Raw genomic sequence first — 23024 nt, forward strand, 5'->3', positions numbered from 1 at the left:
GTATATTATAATAATATAATATAATATGTATAATATAGGTATATTATATATGTATTAATGTGTATATTATATATTATATATAATATGTAACATATTATATATAATATATAATATATATAATGGTATATAATAATACACGTATAATATATATAATATCCAAAGATTAGCTGCCATTATTTTAGAACAAAATCAGTTAAATCGTTGCCCTGGATTCTACGCTCAGAATTTCATTCACTCATTAAACAAAGATCCAAAGGGCCTTCAGGGGAAAACGGCAAAGGCAAAGTTGTTCTGTTTGTTGTTCTGTTTTATTTAGCTCATTCTCTGCATAGACTACAAATGCATATAGCTATTTCCAAACACTCTTTTTCAAGTAGGACTCTTTAAATATTCAAGCAAGGCACTCAGAGTTGAAATATAATAAATCCATTGCCACAGTATAATGAAAAATTTATAATCACTCAACACTATTATGTAAACTACACACACCAAGCGATAGAAAATGCTGAGAATGGTTATTTTCTTTTCTCAAGTATGTTCTTACTATTTTGATCCATGTTGGAAAGACAGTTATGGCCATTTCAGTAATAAGTCTCTATTGCTTCACTATAGTTTAAAATAAAGTTTTAAAAGCACTTTTTAAACATTACAATAGCACTTTTAGCTTTCTCTTGGTTAGGATTTGCCTGGTATAGAGTTTCCATCTCATTAGTGACTGCTGTCATATATAACTGTACATTACTGGAATTTTTAAACAATTCTGCATCTAATTTATAAATGCTTTGTTTACACTTTTGATATTTATTGTGATTACTAATCTTTTAGATCGGTTTTTATATTATTTTGTGCCTTCTATTTGCCCTACTCTTTTTGACTGTTTCTTTTCTTGCCAGAGAGTGGGTTCATCTCTTAATTTCCCTCCCTTTCTCTCCTTTGGAAGTCACACATTCCAGTTCTACTCTTCCAAGGTGACCTTTAACATTTTAAATAAAAGAATGTTTGGATTTTCAAAATCTGAAGTTCATATCCTTTTCCCAAGCAATACAAGAAACTCAGAATGCCCTAATTCTAATGGTATGGATTCTGCACTATTTGGAAGTTCAAATTCGTTACTTACAAAATTTGAAAATCAGAGATGTCTGTAGCATGATTCCTATTTTTAAGGTCATAAATTGGTGGATGAAATTAACTTACTATGATGAATATAATTTAAATATTAAGTGATCAAACATTTTTCAACAAACATTTTTGTACACCTAATTCCCTATAGCAAACATTCTTGGTCTTAACATTAAAAGCCACAATCCTTGGAACCATTAAAATAGGACATAAAATGCTCCAGAAGTACTCTGTTCTTCTTCATAAACTTAGAGAAAAATTCAGCTTTTTTTTTTTTTTAATTTTTTTTTTCAACGTTTATTTATTTTTGGGACAGAGAGAGACACAGCATGAACGGGGGAGGGGCAGAGAGAGAGGGAGACACAGAATCGGAAACAGGCTCCAGGCTCTGAGCCATCAGCCCAGAGCCCGACGCGGGGCTCGAACTCACGGACCGCGAGATCGTGACCTGGCTGAAGTCGGACGCTTAACCGACTGCGCCACCCAGGCACCCCAAAATTCAGCTTTTTGATGACAAGAAGCAGAATAAATACACATATAACCTAAATGTTACAGTAACTGGCATGTAAATATTTGCTGACATTATATCTAGTATTTTGTTTCAAAAATGTACTGTCAAAAGTATCCCACTTTTGGGGCGCCTGGGTGGCGCAGTCGGTTAAGCGTCCGACTTCAGCCAGGTCACGATCTCGCGGTCTGTGAGTTCGAGCCCCGCGTCGGGCTCTGGGCTGATGGCTCAGAGCCTGGAGCCTGTTTCCGATTCTGTGTCTCCCTCTCTCTCTGCCCCTCCCCCGTTCATGCTCTGTCTCTCTCTGTCCCAAAAAAATAAATAAACGTTGAAAAAAAAAAATTAAAAAAAAAAAAAAAAGTATCCCACTTTTTCAAAGTTCTTGTTCAGCTACTAACCAGAACTATAACTTTAGTTATATTTTGTAGACTGAATTAAGACTATACAGTTTATAATTCTGCTTCACACCAATCACCTTTCTTCCATGTTATATTATTGCTGTCCACTATTCCATTTCATATTGTTTTCATATTCTCAAGGCTTTATGATTTTTATACAGTTAATCCTTGCTTAAAGTTACTAACGTATTTACAAATACCTTTGCTTAGTGTTTCTCCTAACGCTTAACTCCTTCCTTGTGGCTCTGATTTCATCTTTTATTAGTGTTTATGGGAATGCCATGCAGTGAAAATATATTATTTTCATTGAAGCATAAGGAGGAAATACCACATTAAACCTTGACAAGTGGTAGTATCTTAAAACTTAGGTACCACATGAAATCTAAACCCTTTTAGTGAACTTTTTGTATGGTTACTTTAAAATCCATTGGTCTACCTTGCTCTTTTAAAGAATCTTCTATCCAGGCATGATTTTGTAGCATTGTGCATTGGTCACTTGGAAAATGATTCCCAGACCTGAGCAGATCTTTCCAATGTTAACACATTTTATTACATAATAGTTTATTAAATCACATTTGCAAGTAACACCACCAGTCTCATCAGACAAGTCTAACTGTTGTGTATGGTGTTATACAACAGTGGTAGATACAAGTGTTTCCAAATTCCAGTTTTCACTAGGAAAGTCTAATTTTGTAATTGGCAGCAAATACTGCCAGTTGTTTTCCACAAAGTGACAGCCTCCCTTGGTTCATTTTCTAATAAAATACCTACCAAATGCCTAAGTCTGAATAACATATTTTATGTTAGTCATTCTTTTAGGTTAAAAAAGTGATATTCCAATAAAAGAAAAAAGTTATTCCTTCAAGTTTAAAAAAAATACCATTTTCCAAGTTGAGAACAAGCTTGGCTTGTTTCAGAAACTGAACAGAATTCGTTATGACCAGAACAGAGTAGACAATGTAGGATGGATGGGGGGGGGGGGGGATGGATGGATGGGTAGATAAGATTATTCAGGCCTTATTGAAAGAAGTAAAACATTTGGAATTTATTTCAGGTGTAAAAGAAAGCATGTAAGCATTTTTGCCAGGAAGAGTAGCAAAGTCAGAATTACATTTTTTTTTTAAGATTACTCCAAATGTGGAGCACCTGGGTGGCTCAGTCAGTTAAGCATCCAACTCTGATTTCGGCTCAGGTCATGATCTCATGTACATGGGTTGGAGCCCCTCATCGGGCTCTGTGCTGACAGTGTGGATCTTGCTTGGAATTCTCTCTCAGTCTCTTTCTCTGCCCTCCCCTGCTCACTTCCTCTCTCTCTCAAAACAATCATAATAATAATAATAAAGAAACTAATAAAAATTTTTTAAAAAAGATTGTTCCAGATGCCCTAGAGAGAAAGGGGCAAGAGAACTGAAGCAAGAGAACAGTCCAGAGGAGATCACCCTCCGGAGTGAGAGGACAGTGGCGTAGACCAACAAGGTGGCCCCAGGCACAGGAAGGAGTGATGAGTTCCAGCTCCTGGTTGGAAGGAGGCGGCGTGAGACGATAACAAAATCATATTTGTGTGTGAATTTCCTTTTCAGATCATAAACACAGCACCCAGCTCCATCCTCCCCAGAGATGTCAGTCTCCAGCCCGCTATGGCCCTCAGGAAACTTTGCCGCACTGTAAAAACACAGGCTGGAGAAAACCTTTCCCCATAAGTTCTGATGAAAAGGTAAAACAGATACTTCTCTGCAGTGTCTTTCTAGATAAACCTAAGCATCTAAAGAGAGCTTTAGTGAACAATACCTAGAAGGAGATCATCATGACCAGCTTTAATTTGTTTCCCCTTCTGGCTACATATTACTGGCTTTTAATATTTTCTATGGGCTAATAATATTTCATATTGCTCTTTTACCAGTCTTTAATTTGCACACTCTCTGATTCTCAAAGTGGCTTTTTTTTTATTACTCAAAAAAAAGAGATATCTAGGACTGTGTTTTATACTTACTAGCTGTTCAATAATCTTTCAGGACCAGCAGGGATTTATACGCTACAACCCTTTTCTTTTTTTTTTTTTTTAATGTTTATTTATTTTGAGAGAGAGAGAGTGTGTGTGACAGGGGACAGACAGAAAGAAAGGGAGACAGAGAATCCCAAGCAGGCTCTGTATTTGTCAGCACAGATCCTGATGTGGGGCTTGAACTCATGAACTGTAAGATCATGACCTCAGCTGAAATCAAGAGTCGGATGCCTAACCGATGGAGCCACCCAGGCACCCCTGCAATTCTTTTTCCAATAAAAGACCCACATGTCATATACTCATTTCATTTGAACAGTCCAACAACTACTGTTTGAGCACTTATCATATGCCACACAATATGCTAGAGGATATGGTCCGTGCCCAGAGGAGACGCAGAGCAGGGAAATATGATGCTAAGAGATAATAGATGTACTCTCATTAGTCCTTCATCTATTTCCTGGTCTCTTTCTAAAATATTCCCCATCCCTATGATCTTCTTGGACCACGCTGCACTTAACATTTACTACATGGAAAGCGGGGCGTCAAAACGTTCTTTGTAGCTTCCATGCCCTTCCCTCAATTACCTGGTAACACTACTTACTAAAGGCTTCCACTTACAAGGCACAGAAGGATATGCTTCTTCTGGGTCTCCATCCCGCATCCCCATGTGCTTGGGATCCTGCTATGGAGCTTGCAAAAGGTTTGAAGCAGAAGAAGAGCATCCAAGATACCTCTGGTCCATTCCTATAATCCCCACAGTACCCTAATGGTCTTTTGTGGTCCTTGTATTAATTTCTACCTTAATTTCTACAAAAGGTCCCCATACCCTTAAGTTAGACTTTGGGAAACTTTTGCACAGACTACCGTTACTTCCCCTTTTTATGTATCTGGCTTCCTTTCCCTCTTTCATCTGCTTCAGGAGCACAGAAATCCCTGAGTTCTCTCCAAAATCACGCCCCTCCCAGAGCCTGGGCTCCCACATGCATGGGGGAGGCTTGCAGTGGATCAGGACTTCCGTGATGGCCAACAATTTCAATCCACCTTTACAATTTGTGACCTACCCGTGTATGACCAATAATAATGTTCCCTTATTAGTATTCTTTGTATAGTTGACTCTTTTTCCACTTTGTATCGCTGCTCTAAATAGAAAACCAGTGTCACATACCATGGAGAAGAAGTGACCTTAAAACTAATTGCAACATTCCACTTCTGAGTATATATGCCCCAAAGAACTGAAGGCGGGGAATCGGACAGATATTTGTACACCCATGTTCATAGAGGCATTTTTCATAAAAAAGCCAAGAGGTGGAAACAATCCAAATGACCACCATATATATATACATATATATATATGTAACAGTTTTATATATATATATATATATATATATATGTAACAGTTATATATATAGAGAGAGAGAGAGAAAAAGAGAGAGAGAGAGAGAACGGTTCTAAAAAGAATGAAATTCCCATATATGCTACAACATAGATGAACCTCCAAAACATCATGCTAAGTAAAAGAAGCCAGACACAAAAGAAAAAATCCATGAAATCCACTGCTATGAGGGCAGAATAGGCAAATTCATAGAGATGAGGTAGAATGGCAGTGGCGAGGGGCTGGGAGGTGGGGGAGGGGAGACGGGGAGCTGTTTAATCTGTCTAGAACTTCAATTCGGGATGATGACAACGTTTTGCAGGGAGACAATGGTGATGGTTGCAAAGCAATGAAAATGTGCTCAGTGTCACTGCATTATATACTTAAAATGGTTTAAATAGTGAATCTGATGCTATGTATATTTTGCCACATTTTTAAAGTCCTTTTAACTCAAACAGAACAAAGCCATTAAATTATAGCAAGATCTCTTCACTCGCTAGTAGCTGTCAGCATAAGGATGGTTCTTCCGTTACTGGGGAGGTTAGAAATGCCAGAGAGATATTAAGGACATACTAGAACAAGAATGAAACATCCCTCTTGAATTATCCAAAGGTCTAAAAAGACAACTGAAGGGGCTGCTTCTCCCCCAGGCATTTCTGACTTATTTAAGGCTGTGTTTGAGTCCCACCTAAACTCACCGGCCAGCACTCGTGACCACACCTGGACAAATAAGACCATAAAATCTCTAAGCACTTCCAGTTCGAAAAAGTAAATAAAATCAGAATAGATGAAATGCACTGAGCCCTGCTAAGCCCCTGAACTGGCTGACAAGCCTTCCAGAAGCAGCAGACCACTCTGTACGCTGGGAGCTCACACTTCTGAGGCAGATGGGGCTCTCAGGCTCCTTTCTTTCTGGATGGAGCCTGTCACATGGCTTGGCAGGAGGGGAGCAGAGCTGGTCCTGCCTCTGGGCCTTCCCAGTACCCACTCCCCACTGGGGGTAGGCACTCCGTAAGGGAACTTATTCCAAAAGGGGTCTCAAATAAGAGGTGACTTTGATCCCCAACTTGATGGAAGAGAATGGCAGGGCTGGGTGAGAGGAAAGGGGAAGGAGGGGGAGGGGGAGGGTTTCCGGGCAGCAGGGCTGGCTCGTGCCAAGCCCTGAAGCTGTGTATGTCCAGGGAGCAGCAAACACATCTGGCTGGCCTGACCACGTCCTCATACTGGAGGGTGGTAACCAGTGAGGTTGCACAGTTGGGCTAGAGTTAGCTCACGCCTCTCCCACCACGCACGCTTGGTGTACCCATTGTTGTATGTGCTGGGAGGACCAGAGGCGCTGAGACAACAAAGATCTGGCCCTTGCCGACCACGTGACAGGTGCCGACTTCCTGAGCCTGCTCCTTCCAGACACGCCTACGACACAGGATTGTGGCAGGGACGGATTGGGATAATGAATGAAGAATGGCCTTGGAGATGCTAGACTCATGCAGGGGATTGTTTGATGTTATTATCCTTGGATCCCAGTACAGGAATTGCAGATCTATGGCACAGCTCTCTGACCTCCCTTCCTTCTGTTGTGGTGTGTTTTATAATTAGAATAACTCAATTGGCATAATAATGTATCATGGTACAGGGAGAAAGCCGGACAGACTCAGGTCTACCACTTGTGACTTGAAGCGAGTGCTATAAAGATGCTCTCAGTCTGCACCTTTCCTTTCCTTCCCCTGCTTTTTTAAGCTTTTTTTTGTTTGTTGTTGAGAGAGAGATAGAGAGAGGGAGGGAGAGAATGAGTGGGGCAGGGGCCGAGAGAGAGGGGGAGAGGATTCCAAGGAGGCTCCGGGCGGCCAGCACGGGACCCAACGCAGGGCTCCAACCTACAAACCGTGAGACCATGACCTGAGCGGAGATTGAGAGTCGGATGCTTAACTGACTCAGCCAGCCAGACACCCCTCCCCTGCTGTTTCTACAAGGACGAGGCCCGCACTGGCTTCACCAACGATACGCATCCAACCTTAATCAGCTTCTGCAGGTGCAGACTCACAACACAGTGGTAGACAGAGATTTCTTATCCATGTTGAGCGTGGTGCCGAAGGGCCTTCCTCAACACCTGGGGTGAAATTTCTGGCTCCTTTTGATGGCGGACGGACTCTGTGTTGCCAGCTTCGTAATTCCTACGCCGTAGTTACCTTTCCTGTGTCCGTCTCCAGATCCAGGGATGGAATTTTTGTAGTGCGTGTTTACTATAAATCAAACTGTGATTTGGCACGGGTGGAATGAAAGTACACTTTAGGTAATTGATTGCTTAAAATTAATACTTCCTTTTGACCCTAAACTATTCATTTCACCTGCACTGCAGGATGTCCCGCAAAACAACTGGTACGTTGGAGAGCACAGTCGCCAGGCAGCGGAGGAGGCATTAAGGAGGGAGAACAAGGTAACGCTTGCTGGAAAGCCCACCTCACTGTGTCCGCTGCCCTCGTACGGTCTTCGGACACTGCTCTGATGCACCGGCCTGTATCTCTCGGTGCTCAGGAAGTTGTCATTAAAAAGGGGACTCGGCTGTGTCACTGATTAGTCGTGACTGCCTCTCATTCCAAAATGTCTTTCGGTCCAGTTTTTATTATTATTATTATTGTTAAGTGAGAACAGTAAAAGCAGCCCTTGATTTGGGAGATCAAATGTGGAAGCTGGGGTGTAAATGGAGGTCACCATGGAAGGTGCCTTCCTTCTGCTTTCTTCCAAATTCATCTCGTTACCAAAGGTCTACCCAAGGTACAGGTGAATCTTTATGTTTCCTGTCTTCAGGAAAGGTGCACGGATCATGAATGCTGTGATAGTCAGGATACAGTAGGTGATGCTGTACTAACCACCCAAGATCTCAGTCGCTTAGCACAGCAAAATAATTCTCGCTCACGTCCCTGGGCTAGAAAGGTTGGTGGGTTGACCCAGGCTGGTGAAGACCACAACTCGGTGTGTGCTCCCACCAGTCACATGCTGGCTCTTACCACAGCCTCTCAAAAGGAACATTTATCTCTGCTCATGCTTCCTTGGCCAAAGCAATTCATACATCCAGGTCTACCTTCCAAGAGGATGGGGAAGGACAACCCCTTTTGACCAAAAGGAGAGGGGCACTGAAACACTTATGAGCAGATCAAATGACCACCACAACCATCATCACAAATAGCAAATAGTTATTAAGCAACTATTCTACTATGGGCAGAGAGCCCTACTTGATTGTGAGACTATCTCAAAAGTGATAGACAGGGTCTCAAGAGTGATGCCACATTGAAACCTCTCCTCTGCTAACCAGTACAATGCTTGGTGTTGAATGAGGAAATACAAAAATGAACACATTCATTCATTAGTAAATGGGTCAGTTAATGATAGGTCCCCAATAAATTTTAATAAAATGTAGCTCTCAGGATTGATACTGTAAAATTAAACAAGATAAATTATATATAAGTTTCTCGGGTAAATACAATAATGCCCCCTGACAAGAGGCCCACATCCTAATCCCCAGAACCTGTGAATACATCACCTTACATAGCAAAAGGAATTCACAGAAGTGATCAAATTAGGAATCTTGAGATGGGAACACTGTCTTGTATTATCTGAGTGGATTCAATGTAATCACAAGAATCCTATAAGACGAGGTAGGAATGTCAAAGTCAGACGTGGAGGACGTGAGTCAAGGACCCCTGGCAGCCTCTGGAAGCCGGAAAAGGCAAGGAAATGGATTCTTCCTGAGAACCTCTAGAAGGAACTCAGCCCTGTGACCCCTAGATTTTAGCCTGGAAAAACCCATGTCAGAATTCAACCTCCAGAACTGGAGATTGCTTTAGTCCGCAAAGGTCATGGTCATTTGTTACAGCAGCAGTAGGAAATTAAATGGTTGCTAACATAGTCTCCTGAACCTATTAGAAATAATTGGAACTATCTGATTGTCTAGGTGAGGAAACTGAGGCTAAACCAAGGTGTTGGTTGTAAAGGAAAAAGCGGCAGAACCTGTATTCAAGATCAGCGCTCTCTTCACAAAATCACAACTGCCTCTAGGAGCCATTTATAGTTCTTTACATTCAAATGGGGAGCCATAGGTGATGCCTTGGCTACAGGGTCCTCCCTTCCCTGTCCCTGGGGAATCCCACCATGGCTGACAGCTGCTGGGTACATGTGGGAACAGGCTGCCAACTCCGACCTTGCCTCTTCTTCTTGGCTATCAGTACCCAATGAGCCACAGTGCTCTCTGAGCCTGTCTCCCACCAGAAAAATTACTCTTAAAGACCTGCTTCCAGGAGCCGCTGCGTGGATGGTTCTAGAAGAGCAACGTATACATCACATAACATCCTTCCAGAAATATCTGGGCACTCCGGCAAACCTCCTTTTGCTTCCCTTCTGCCTCCTCCCACAAAAGCACTGAGAAAAGAGAATCTCAGTTGGATAACTGCATATTTTCCTGTTCTGTTGGGCTCCGTTTTGTCAAAACGTGTTTCCAATTAATGACAGATAATTTCATTTAAGTTGCAAGATTGCCCAGATTCACTGTGACAAACTCATTGCAGAAGTTAAGATGATAAATCCAAAATCAGTGACGTGTCTTGGCCTCCTCTCCCTTTCTGATCTTGGGCAGTGTTCTGTGCTCGAATCTTAAGGCTTCAATTACGGCTGAATGTTTGAGGCCGAACAAGTTCCAGAAAATTCCTCAATCCCACTTCACGTACTCAGAGGCTGATTCATTTAAAGAGCAAAGATTTGGGCTTAGCTTTTAGGTACTCTACTAATTAGCCTTGATGCGTTCGTGGATTCACTTAAGCAATTAGACTCTATTTCCCTTACCTGTAAAATAGGAAGAAAATAACTTCTCACGCTTTATGTAAACACCACGTGAAATAATGTGTGTAACATGCTTAGCATCTTGAGAGCGAGTCTCGATAAACCTTAGCTACCAGCATTATCACATCACTAGTTTTTTTAGTATTATTTATAAATTTAATATACTAATAGTATTATTACATAATATTACAAGCATTGTTATCAAGATCTATAATACTATATTAGTTATCTGTAATATAGTTATAGATCTATAGATATAAAACATAGTCTGCATAGAGATAACTATATGTAACAGTCATAGGCATAAATTATTATATAGATCTATCTCTATAAAAAATAGTGCTGCACCCATCTAATTAGATGTAGCCTAATAGATCATTTGTACTCATCTACGTAAGAATCTGTGCAGTTACAGCTAGAGACTTTTCAGTATTTGTCATCGTATAAAAGACAGCATGTGACCACAAAACCAAGTCTTGTAGGTGTGTTTCTGTTCGGGAGAATCGCTCCATTTCCCACCCATTTATGTCCAGACAGACGTTCATCCTGAGCGATTCCCCAGGATATACCTGGTCCCTGCAGTCTGCCTCTTCGCAGCCCTCAAGCCGTTTCACGCTAATGGACCTTTTTTTGGAAATTCTCCGTCTCCTCCCTTGGCTTCTGTCACACAGAAGCTTCTGGGTTTCCTCCTATCTCCCAGATATCTTCTTAATCCTTTTTTGCGTCCCCTCTTTCTTCCCTTCACCTGAGGCTATGTTGTCCCCTCCCTCACATACCTACTTGTGCTATCAATGACTGACGCCCCACCTCTCTTTTGGGGACCCTTGCCCTATATTGACATCTCCTGACCAGAGGCCCCACTTATTATGCTAAAAGCCTCTCCTGCTAAAGCCTGCAGTGGCTCCCACTGTCTCTACAATAACACCTGAGCATCAGGCAGAAGAGGAAAGATGCGAACATGGGCAGGAGAAGGAAGCCCTTCTGGGAGGGGAGGTGGAGGGCTACTCCCTGCAGATGGGGCAGCCTGGGAAAATGCTGAGTTCCCAAAAGCAAGACAGTGCCCTTGAGAAACAGAGGCTTGGCTGAAGCCGAGATTCAGGAAACAAAATTCCCAAGACAGGTCGGTGCATCTATCCATTGAACATCATACTAAGGTTGTAGGCATGGCATAGAGGACAGTTGGGGACGGTGGGAGATTTGGAAGAAGGGGATGTCATAATCTGACGGGTATAGTTTTCAGAAAACAAGACCCCTTGAACATATTGACATTTGATAAATACTCATTGAATTAAACTGAACCAAAGACCTGTTTGCCAGAAAGAAAGCCATTTGGGAACTTCATACGCACAAGTGTCACTCTTGCCACCACTGTTGGGGTGGGGTTCTGGCCTGCCTGACAAGAGGCCATTCTTCCTTCTGCTTCAGGATGGCACTTTCTTGGTCCGAGACTGTTCCACGAAATCCAGGGCAGAACCCTACGTTTTGGTGGTGTTTTATGGGAACAGAGTCTACAACGTGAAAATCCGTTTCCTGGAGAAGAATCAGCAGTTTGCCCTGGGGACAGGACTCAGGGGAGACGAGGTGGGTATAACCTGACAGCTTCCCTTTTCCAGACCAATGACAGCAAGGGGGTAAGTTGGGGGATGCTGGCCAAGCCATCAGTCGGTCGCATCCCCACGCCTCCTGGGATAGGAGAAAAGAGCGCCGCCCTGGAGGTGGAGACTGTAATTCCCTTCCAGCCCCATCTACAAGCATCCCTGCCCACCTTACGCTTCAGCCCTCAGGGCCCCAGCCAATCCTGACCATTCCTGCACCCTCACAAGGCTCTGGCCCATTAAAGAAAACTCACTTTGCAGGACACATCTCAGTTCTGCCTCCCAGGAGGCCTCCTCTGAAGCCCATGTCGGTGTTAAGGCCACATTCCTTCCCCACCCCAGGGCCAAATTCCCAGCACAGACATCCTGACAACATCCACCTGCATTAGGAACCCTTAGGTTTGTGTCTCCAAATTGAATGTGAGTTCCATCACAGTATTCAGGGCCATGTTGAGCATGGCCCACATCAGTACGGGTCTGCTGGTAGGCGGCTGGGTGAGACAGTCAATGAGGGCATTCATGACAACTGTATAAATACAGAGAAGAAAGGAGATTGATTTGGGCTGAATGTGTTTATGGTAGTCCTGGTCTATCTGAATCACCTCACATTAACCCATAACATCTCCTTGACATAACAGTTGCTCCGACCTTCGAGGTAGGGAAACTGAGGCTCAGACAATTCCGTAAATGGCTAGAGACAAACGAAGAGTAAGTGAGAGGACAGCTCTTCTTGGAAGGAAGGCGGGCAGGGAAGGGGATGGCAGGAAAGGGTAAAGTTCAAGTTCTGAGTCGCCATTGACTAAGAATGTGAGCTCAGGCCAGTGACGTAACTTCTCTGAGATTTGGTTTCTTCAAATGTAATGTTCTTTTCTTGTCTGGACTTCTCTAATTCTGTGATTCTCATGTAGCATCTCCAGACCTCAGTTGTATCTGTTGGTACGTATTACAGGCTGAATTTTGTCCCCCAGCTCTTCCGAATTCATATGTTGAAGACCTAACAGGTAGTACCTCAGAATATAACTGTATTGGGGTATTTTTTTTTTTTAGTTTATTTATTTATTTTGAGAGAGAGAGAGAGAAAGCAGGGGAGGGACAGAGAGAGAGGGAGAGACAGAATCCCAAGCAGCGATATGGGGCTCGAACTCACAGACTGTGAGATCACGCCCTGAGCCGAAACCAAGCGTCAGACACAACAGACTGGAGCCACCCAGGCACCCCTGTAATTGGGTATTTAGAGCTAAGGTCTTTAAAAAGGAGATTATGGTAAAATGAGGTCATGTGGGCGGGCCCAGATCCAATATGACTGGTGTCTCCACAAGAGGAGATAAGGACACAGACACGCACGGCTGTGAAGTCACAGCGAGGAGATGGCCATCTACACACCAAGCAGAGAGAAGGAACCGATGTGCCCGCACCTCGATCTTGGCCTCTCGGCGTCCAGATCTGTGAGACGGTACATCTCTGTTGTTCAGGCGCCCCCACGCCTCTCTATCTGTGGTACTTTGTCACGGAGGACCGAGAAAACAAATACAGCGTGAAAACAAAACTTTCACACAACCGCCCATTATTCTTCGCTAGAAATCAAAACGAGGAACATTGCTGGGGCTGCCAAAACGCATCAGGCAGGCGGGTATGTGGGAATCCTGTCGGCAGCTGCGTGAGGACTCCGGCTTATGGGCGCCGGGGTGGCTCAGTCAGTTAAGTGTCCGACTTCGGCTCAGGTCACGATCTCACGGTTTGTGGGTTCGAGCCCCACGTGGGGCTGTCTATTGTCAGTGCAGAGCCCGCTTGGGGTCCTGGCTCCCTCTCTCTCTGCCCCTCCTTCACTCGCACGCTGTCTCTCTCTCTCTCTCTCAAAAATAAGTAAACATTAAAAAAATAAATAAAAGACTCCAGCTTAAACCCAGCGTCTGACCCAGAGCCCTTTTTTAGGAATCACATGTGGCTGGAGAGTTGCGGTCAACACGGGCCTTTGCTGGAACCTGGGAAAGTTTTGACGGAAAGGAGAGCATGAGTGGATAGATAGATTAATACATAAATCTTCTAAATGTAGCCATAATAAGAGAGTATTATGGCAAAGCTAGAGAGAAGTAGCCAATCTTCCCTTTGGGATTAAGGATTAGTGACTTAACTGAACGTTAACACCCTCCGAGCCGGCCAGGGGTTTAGCAAGCCCACGGTAAGGGTTAGTTATTATATTTTTCACTATTAATCCCGAGTCACTGTAATAACTGGGGTACAACCCCCCTTAACTAGATGCCTGTGGTTAGTGAATATCCCGGCTCAGTTTCCCTCTGCCCTCTGTCTTCTTCCAGTTCATAGACCTGCTCACATTATTTTAAAAAGCTGTCTACGACTTTTAAATGCTTGGGACACCGCCCTGACGCATGGGGAAATCACGCGCCCTGACGCGTGGGGCCCCTACCAGATGCTGTGTCCTTTGCTCTCTCACCTGGACCTCCAAAAACCCCTGGGAAGGACGAGTTCGTGAGCCCCTTTTACCAGACCTAAAGAGGTCACCGCTTCTTCCCCAGCATGCCACACTGGTGTGCCCGTAAAAGAGGAAACAGCGACCCAGGGATGGCATCCGAATGGCGTTTAATCAGATTGTCAGCCAGTTCACTGCCCCAGCAGGGAAGCAGTTACCATCTGTGACAGCCCAGATTAGACCGCCAGCTTCCAGGTGAGCTGTTCCAATTACGGTCACCAAGGACCCCTCAAGGATCCAAATGCCTATTTTAAGAAAACCCTTTTTGGGTTATTCTGGAATTTTCTCCTCCCATGCATTTCCCCCAAGCAAAAGCCTCCTTTTTCCTGTATTTATGTAACACTTACATATGTTTGCTGTGCACAGAAAGCAGCCAATGCCGTTAACAATTACGAAGTGGGTCGATTTCATCCTCATGGCGACCCTGGGACTTAGGTGCCGCCAATATTTCCATTTAACAGGCGGTGACACGAAGACAGAAATGTTGAGTAACCACCACCACCACCCCCCCCCCCCGCCCCCGTCACAGCAGGTACACGGCAAGGCTGGGGTTCATTTCTCATCCTGCATAACTATTCATATGGTCTCAGATAACATCGTGACCAAACGCAAACAGTCCCCAGCCTCCTTGAAAACAGCCCAGAACGTGGGTGGAAGAATAGTTAACACTTTTCTGGAAGCTTCCTGTGTGCCAGGCACTGGGTGAGAAGTGAGACTTTACACTGGTTCTTCCTGCCCGTCCTCCCAGCGAACGGGCACTGGCACAAGGCTGGGACGGTCTAGCTTGCCCTCAGCTCCCTCCTGCATCCCTCCATGCGTGGGCACCCCCGCCTGGCTGGGGGAGACTCTCCCAGCTTTACAAAAGGAAGAAAGAATTGGGCACAGTAAGGCTGTGCTGAGTGCAGGCTAGTCACTAGCTACTTCACCTGGGGTTCGAATGAAGAATGAGGGTCTTAGTCCGACTCTGGAGGAGAAAGGTAATGAGATACAGGGACTTCAGGGACAATTTTGGTTTTGCGTGGCTGTGGGGCTGTCTTGCAAACCTTAGAATTGAACCACACATCCAATGCAGCGACGCCTGTCTCCAGGGAGTTATTACATGTAAGATGAGATGATGTAAACAGAGTGCCGAACTCATAAAGGGCAGGTGCTTCGTCAGTATGGGTTTGCATCGTAAATGATTCCCCAAAGCCCCTGCATCAGGCCTGTGCACCCGGGCAGAGGTGAGGTGCAGCTCTCCCCGGGGCATGGGGGGCTGCAGGGGATGCCTGGACGAGGCCCCAGAAAGCGAGCACAGAAGGCGAGCAAACCCACACGCGTCTGCCAAGAATAAGCCTGGGAAGGTCCATTTTACTGCAGATTAGGTATGTGCATCGTCCTGTTAGCCACGTGGCTAGAAACTCATGTCTGAATTCAGATTTCGGAAAGACCCATCACCTTCACTCTCTGGGGCCTGTAACCAAGTACTGCAAACAAACTTGGTGGCTTAAAACAACAGAAATGTGGAGCACTTGGGTGGCTCAGGGGGTTGAGCGTCCGACTTCGGCTCAGGTCATGATCTCACTGCTCGTGGGTTCGAGCCCCGCATCAGGCTCTGTGCTGCCAGCTCGGAGCCTGGAGCCTGTTTCGGATTCTGTGTCTCCCTCTCTCTCTGCCCCCTCCCCTGCTGATGCTCTGTCTCTCAAAAGTAAATAAACATCTTTAAAAAATGTACTCTCCTGCAATTCTGGTGGCCAGACACCTGAAATCAAAGTATCAGCGGGGCTTCTGGACACTGAGGGAAGGATCCTTCCTTGCCCCTGTCAGCTTCCGGTGGCTCTGGGCGATCCTTGGCTCCTTGGCTTGTGGGCCACATGGCTCTGATCTCTGCCTCCGTGGTCACACTGTCTCTTCCTCTTCTCTGAATGAATCCCCATTCTGGGGACACAGAGTCCCTGGAGGCCAGGGAGACCCTGCTAATCTGTGCCCATCTATGCATGTACCTGAGCAGGGGTGAGGCTGGAAATATTTAGCAACTGGTAGAACCCCAGCCCTGGCCAGAGAGGCACCTGCCATTCATAACCTGAGGAACTTCATCTGCTGCCAGACATGAACCCTACATCTAAGTTTAGAAATCACGTTTGTCAACATCTCCGTGAAAGCTCATAGAAGGGAGCAATTTCCATCACCAGACCATTCCCTGAAGTTTGCTTATTTATTTAGAGGGGGGAGGGGCAGAGAGAGAGAAAGAGAATCCCAAGCAGGCTCTGCACTGTCAGCACTGAACCTGACTCGGGGCTCAAGGTCACAAACCATGAGAGATCATGAGTGGAAATCGAGAGTCAGCAGACGCTTAACTGACTAAGCCACCCAGGTTCCCCAACCTGATAAACTTTAAAAACTAGTAGAGACAAACAATGAGCCCATGAGCTTATGGCTTCTCGTTTCTTCCATCTGCTGTTCTGCTTCTCTTGTCTTCTCTCACTCCTATGCGTGCACCCAAACAGATTTGCTTACCTTTCTGGCAGTCAACCATTGCCTACAGCTGGTATATAGGCCAAACACAAGAGGTGTAAACAAATTTTTTTTATTTGATTTAATGTTTATTTATTTGAGAGGAGAGAGAGACAGAGACAGAGCATGAGCAGGGGAGGGGCACAGAGAAAGGGAGACACTGAATCCGAAGCAGGCTCCAGGCTCTGAGCTGTCAGCACAGAGCCTGATGCATAAACAAGTTTTTTAAGACCTAATATTAGGATGACATTTGCTCTCCTCCTGGAAAAAAAAATCATTTAATATAAAATTAAGAGCTTAATTATAATATTTTTTAAAAGTCTCTTTAATGTGTCAGTTGTGGGCCTATCACAAGGAGGAAATAATAAGAAATGACGCCTTGCTTGCTTCCTACCACTTATTCAAATTATGATTTCATATACATTGGCATCCAGGCAGTAGGTTATTAAAATAATTAATATTGACTCATGATTTCAAGACCATCCTAAAGATAGCAGGAATGAGAATATTCTGGAAGCAAGCATTTTCCCTCTGAAGATGAACATCAGGGAAGAGAAATTTCTTTTGTGCCACATGGGGTTAGCCAATGTCACAGAAGACTTCCACGTGACAGGCTTGCCTTCATTACTTTTGGTCTTGCCAAATGTGAAAAAAGAGAAAACTCTGTTCTTAGTTTATAACTGGAAGTGAAACACCATAAAAAAGCCTTCCTGATGGCGTAGAAAGCATACAGTGATGGTCTATAAACCTCTCCAGTGATTTCATTGGTCTTTGTTCGTGTTCTTGGCAAACCTAGAAAGGATGAGGTCATAGGAATGACTGACTTTATTGAGCACTCACTGTATACACTAAATTCTCTTCTAAACGCTATGTATGTGTCAACTCAATTAATCCTCACAATGGTCCTCAGAGGTACGTCCTGATGTTACCATCCCTGTCCGTAGGTGAAGAAACTGAAACAGAGAGTGTAAGAAACTTGCCTGAGGTCACACAGCTAGTGAGTGGGAGAGCCCAGTTTGGAACTCAGGCACTCGGTCCCCACAGGCCCTTCACCTACGACCTCTGTAACACAACACTTGCTTTCCCCGTGTGACCCCTGGCAAAACCACCTTACCTCAGCATCAGGTAGGAACTGGTAGCTATTGAATACCTGTTAGGGGTGGACAGGTGGGTCATCTCACTGAAACCAGATACAGTAACAGGCACAGAGGGGCCAGCCACTTACAGATTTCATCAGGACTGTTTTCAGTGTGAAAAGACAGAACACAAAGTCGGATGAGCCTGGGTGGGAACACCGGAGAACCCTGGGAACTCCATCATCAGCACAGGCAGGAACGGAGTGGATCCAGGGACTGGCCCATGTCAGGAAATTCGTCATTGCCCGCCTCTTTCCCCCATTGTGACACCTCTTTACTCTTCACACCCTCCACAAGTGGCGGGAAGGATGGGACCGCCATGGCAGTTACAGGTCTCTTGTATTTCAACTCAGAACTCCCCTGAGGAAACAGCAGTTCCCTCCCAGCCACTACGTGCAGCCCCAAGGGAAGGTCCCTCTTGAGTTCCAAGCTGACTATTTTCAGAGCACATTGTCCCTAAATGAAATCACCTACTTGCACAGGAAACTATTTTCCATCTGCCCCCACTAGAATGTAATCCCCATGAGGACCGGCACCAAGGCCATCTCATTCCTGCTGGATGTTGCGAAGGCCCGCAAACATTTCTGTGCTGGGGCGCACTGGGCAGAGGGAGGAGTGTGTATGATGCTTCTAGAACAGCATCAGAGTCATCCCCACCATGGCTCCCTCCCTTCGGGCTGTGTCGTCTCTATCCTGGTCTGTTGGCATCCGGGCTCACAAGCCACTGGCAAGGTGCAGAAGGGAAGGAGCAGACTCATGTCCAGAAAAACCAGGTTCCATTCCTGGTCCTGACCCCCTAGCTGTGTGACCTCCAAGCAGGTCAGGCCACGTCTCTGAGCTGCGGTTTCCTTAGCTCTTGCATGAAGGCTGTTCCTCCTGCCCTGCTCACCTTACAGGGTTGTGGCCAAGGAGGATCGAGGGCACGCATCGTCTTAAGGTGTGCAAGGCAGACTGAGCAAGCTCTTCCCACTCGTCCTCCAGTATTCCCTTTGAGAACACACCCAAACTCAGTTCAGCAGCATCACTGTCCGTGCTCCCTTGTCCTCAACATCTGTCTTCGTTCATGCTTCTTCCTCTGCTTTTAGAATCCTTAAACCTCTTGCCCCTTTATGTAGAATCACCCAGAAGGTATAGCCCGTTTCAAGTCTACATCTTCAGCAAAGCACATCCTGATTTCCTAAGCTTGAAATAATCTTGGGCCACCTAGATGGCTCAGTCGGTTCAGAGTTGGACTCTTGATCCTGGCTCAGGTCATGATCTCGTGGTTCGTGAGTTGGAGCCCCACATTGGGCTCTGTGCTGATAGCTCTGAGTCTGCCTCAGATCCTCTGTCCCCCTCTCTCTCTGCCCCTCCTCCACTCGTGCTTGCTCTCTCCCTCTCCGAAATACATAAACTTTTAAAAAAAGAAAAAGGAAAAAGAAATAATCTCACTGTCCACAGCCCTTTACCCGTGTACCTCCAGAAACATCAACATGTGAAGGTCTGCTATCACCTCGGTGTTTCACAAGAAGCCCTGGGAAGGAAGGGACATTGGCTAACAGCTACCAGCGCCCTGAGGCCAGCTCTATTCCTTCTGATTACCCCAGGACTCCTTGGAACGGAGGGGTTTCCAGGAGGGAAGCTCACTGAGGCCTTCTGACCAATTTACGAAGTGAAGGTCGAGCCCTGACCCGCTCACTTTTGGTCTCCCCAAGCACCCTGCTCTCCCTTGTTAGTTTATCATTTTTATCTCCCATCCTTCCAGAGCTGGCTTTCCCCATTCTTTAAAAAAAAACAAAAAAACAAAAAACCCACTTTATGACACACCTTCACAATTCAAAATATATATATATTTTATATATTATATATATTAATATATTTTATATATCTCTATATTATAGATATATTATGTGTATATATATATATATATAAATTGAATTAACTTCTTCTCTAACTAAAATGAAGCATCTAACTCTGTGCTTTAACCCACAGTCACAAAAGATATTTACATTTTCATTAACTTTCTTTTCTGTGTTTCAGAAATTTAATTCGGTGGAAGACATGATCGAACACTACAAGTATTTTCCCATCGTACTAATTGACGGGAAAGATAAAACTGGAATCCACAGGGTGCAATGCTATCTAACACAGCCGCTCTCCTTCAGCAGATGCTTCTCGCCGTGGTAGCCTGGGCTCTGTGTTCTCTCTGGTTCAGGGGATCCGATGCCTCCACCCATTTTCCAATGATTTCAAAAGATGACGTTCTGTGGCTTCGAGGGATCACTTTCTTGACCTCGGAGAAAAAGAAAAACCTTTTACCATGGAAACTGGAAATTCAATCTTAGTTTCGAAAGTTCAAGCCACAGAAGAAATATCTATAAGAAGCAAAAAAATAAAAACTGGCTTTTAAAAGCGTATCATCTAAAGAGAAAACTGTAAATGTGGTCCTTGTGCCTATGTCACAGATGAGAAATAAAGGTGACAAGGTTTGCTGAAATATTTGCAATTCGCACAGGACAGATCTATGTGAGACTCCCAAGTTTATGCTCTTTATAGGACCTGCCCCTGCCTTTATTTCTGGAGTGGTAGGACTTGTGAATTTAGATTTTTGAGATTCCTCAGGCTAAAGATATTGGTGAACGTAAGCTAACTATTGTATTTGTGATCCTGGAAATTCAAGTGTCCGGACGACTGTAGTAGAAAAGGAGACTGCTTGTGAATATCACATGGAGGAAGTCAGAAATGCTCTTTCTGGAGGAAAGCAGAAATGCTCTGGTGTGAAATGGCCATGGCCCAGGCTCCAGGACTCTGTGTCGAGTGGCTTGGAGACAAATGGAATTCGCAGATTCGTAGTCAGGGAGTAAGCTGAAGTCTGAGTGAAAGTTCAAAAAAATTTCTTTTTAATTCCCATGGTGGACTTCCCTTCAAAGGAAGAGAACCGTCCTCAGATAAGTGTGACCCTGAAGGAAGATTGCACGCCTCCTGATATTGTCACCTCCTGAGGCTAAGAGGATCTTATTTGATTCCCATTTTACAATACAGACGAGGAAAAGAGGTTCAGAATGTTTACTGATCTCACTCCGTGTAGGAAGAGAGCCCACGTTTTTATCCATTTCGCCTGGCTCCTTCCAAGCACACCTTCCCAGGTACATTCCCTGTAGAATTGAACCATCAAGTTGAAAAGCTAAATTAAGGAGAGAGAAACAATCTGAAAATACAGATTTACCCACATGAAAATGTATAAATAACTAAACTCTTTAGTGAAGAAGTTAAAAGAGAGAGCTCTGGGTGAAAAGAATACACATAATGACTTCAAATGTTTTCAAAGCCTGTACGTGAAATTTATGGAATATTTATGCGGTGGTAGCTCTAACGCAGAAGTCAAGTCAAAAATAGAATTAGAAGGGGACAGATAACAATGGAAACAACACAAAACCATGCTCCGGATCATCTCATCTGAAATAGCAGCCAAGGAGTGCCCTTAAAGGGGCCCCGACCATCCACCTACCAACCGGTCAAGAGAGCGTAGGCTCTCTGCTTTCCCAAGGTCAATGGGAAGTAATGCCTCTGAGTCAGGGCAGGAGCATTTGATGAAGAAGCTCCTTGTCAGTTAGGGCTCTTGATACTCAACTGAGCCTACCTTCGAGTGCGCCCGCACAGGATAGCACGTGAACCAAGAAGCAAGAGTGTCTAGCCCGGGGCTTGGCTACTTCAGGAGCAGACTGCTCAGAACTGAAGGCAGTGTGGTTGTTGCTCGTGCTCAGCTGGACCTCCAAGCCGGCGTGGAAACAGGCTGTGCAGAGGCCACAGCTCTTGTGCAGGAAGAATCAGACCCTCCTTCTACAAAGCTATGGGGAGACGGTGGAGAACTCCGATTTATAGCTCAGAGCCTGGAGCCTGCTTCAGATTCTGTGTCTCCCTCTCTCTCTGCCCCTCCCCTGCTCGTGCTCTGTTTGTCTCTCTCTGTCCCTCTCAAAAGTAGATAAACATTAAAAAAAAAAAAGAAATTAGCCATCTTAAAATAAAAATCCCACAATGCTTATACATAGGAAAATCTCTGGAAAGAAAAATACAAAATATTGGCAGGGTTGCTTTTTAGATGATTAGGGTTTGATGTTAGTTGGGTCTTCTGGAACTCAGACGCCAAGACAGGAGTTAGACGTGCAAACATTTATCGGAGGTAATGCCTGAGAAAGATAAAGGGGAGAAAGAACAGGACGAGGCAGGGAGAGCCTTCGGGCTGTGATGTGGTCTGATCTCTATGAGAAGGGAGAGGGAAGGAGGGAGACATGAGTAGGAAAGCCATCCAACCGAAACGCAGCCCTGGCAGAGTGCTGGCCAGTCCACCAGTACGATCCAGAGCAAGTAGTGCCCATAGTGGAGACAGTCCCATGTGGGGCAGAAATGGCTAGGTCCTAGTGCAACACCATGTAAGTCATTGCCAGAGGCTGCCCAGGAAAAACACAACCTTCAGCTGCCATGGGAGATCCAGAAGGCGCTGCAGCAGGAGGCTGTTGGACAACTCACTGATCAGCAACTTCTTGTTTCAAGAGCGAGTCAAGTGGCTCGCCACCATGCCTGCCACAGTGACTCTGGTTCTCGGTGTTAACAGTGATAAGGACGTATTGCTTGTCATAGATTACTGAATAGTAAGGATATATAAATTTCAATTGTATTTTGTTCTTACAGCAGTTTTGTAAAGAAGGCAGGACAGGTATTCTTAACCCATCGTATAATTGAGGACACTGTATCTCCTTGGCCCAAATCTTACAGTGACATAGTTATGGCTGAACCAACGTCTTCATACACAGTGCTATTCTGTGTCTAGCTGCGTATTGGATCTGTATTCAAAGTTCCATGATTTGGGTGTGGCTGGCCCAAATTCCCAAGGAGGTTCATCTCTCTTCAACTAGTATTTCATTTGCAATTGAAAAGTGTCACTTGATTCCTAGGCTCAATAGAGGAGGGAAATCTTAGCTTTATCTGATTATAGCATCTATGCATTCAAGACATTTCTTTGACTGAATAACTATCATTCTGGATCAATTTCTATCTCGCTCATCTTTAATAATACCTCGCTGTAAGCACTTGTTTCTATAGTGCA

At 44.7% G+C, this 23024-nt stretch overlaps 1 protein-coding gene across 1 annotated transcript in view; it reads left to right on the forward strand.

Moving 5' to 3' along the window:
- CLNK (cytokine dependent hematopoietic cell linker) overlaps window positions 1-20107 on the forward strand; it is a 64195-nt gene extending 44088 nt beyond the window's left edge. The window contains exons 12-15 of the mRNA XM_043556989.1: window positions 3606-3739; window positions 7756-7833; window positions 11655-11810; window positions 19961-20107. Coding sequence (XP_043412924.1) covers window positions 3606-3739; window positions 7756-7833; window positions 11655-11810; window positions 19961-20107 — 515 coding nt within the window. The remainder of the gene's footprint in view (window positions 1-3605; window positions 3740-7755; window positions 7834-11654; window positions 11811-19960) is intronic.
- The last annotated feature ends 2917 nt before the right edge of the window (window positions 20108-23024 follow it).

Source organism: Prionailurus bengalensis, chromosome B1 (genome assembly GCF_016509475.1).
Source record: "Prionailurus bengalensis isolate Pbe53 chromosome B1, Fcat_Pben_1.1_paternal_pri, whole genome shotgun sequence".
Lineage (NCBI taxonomy): Eukaryota > Metazoa > Chordata > Mammalia > Carnivora > Felidae > Prionailurus > Prionailurus bengalensis.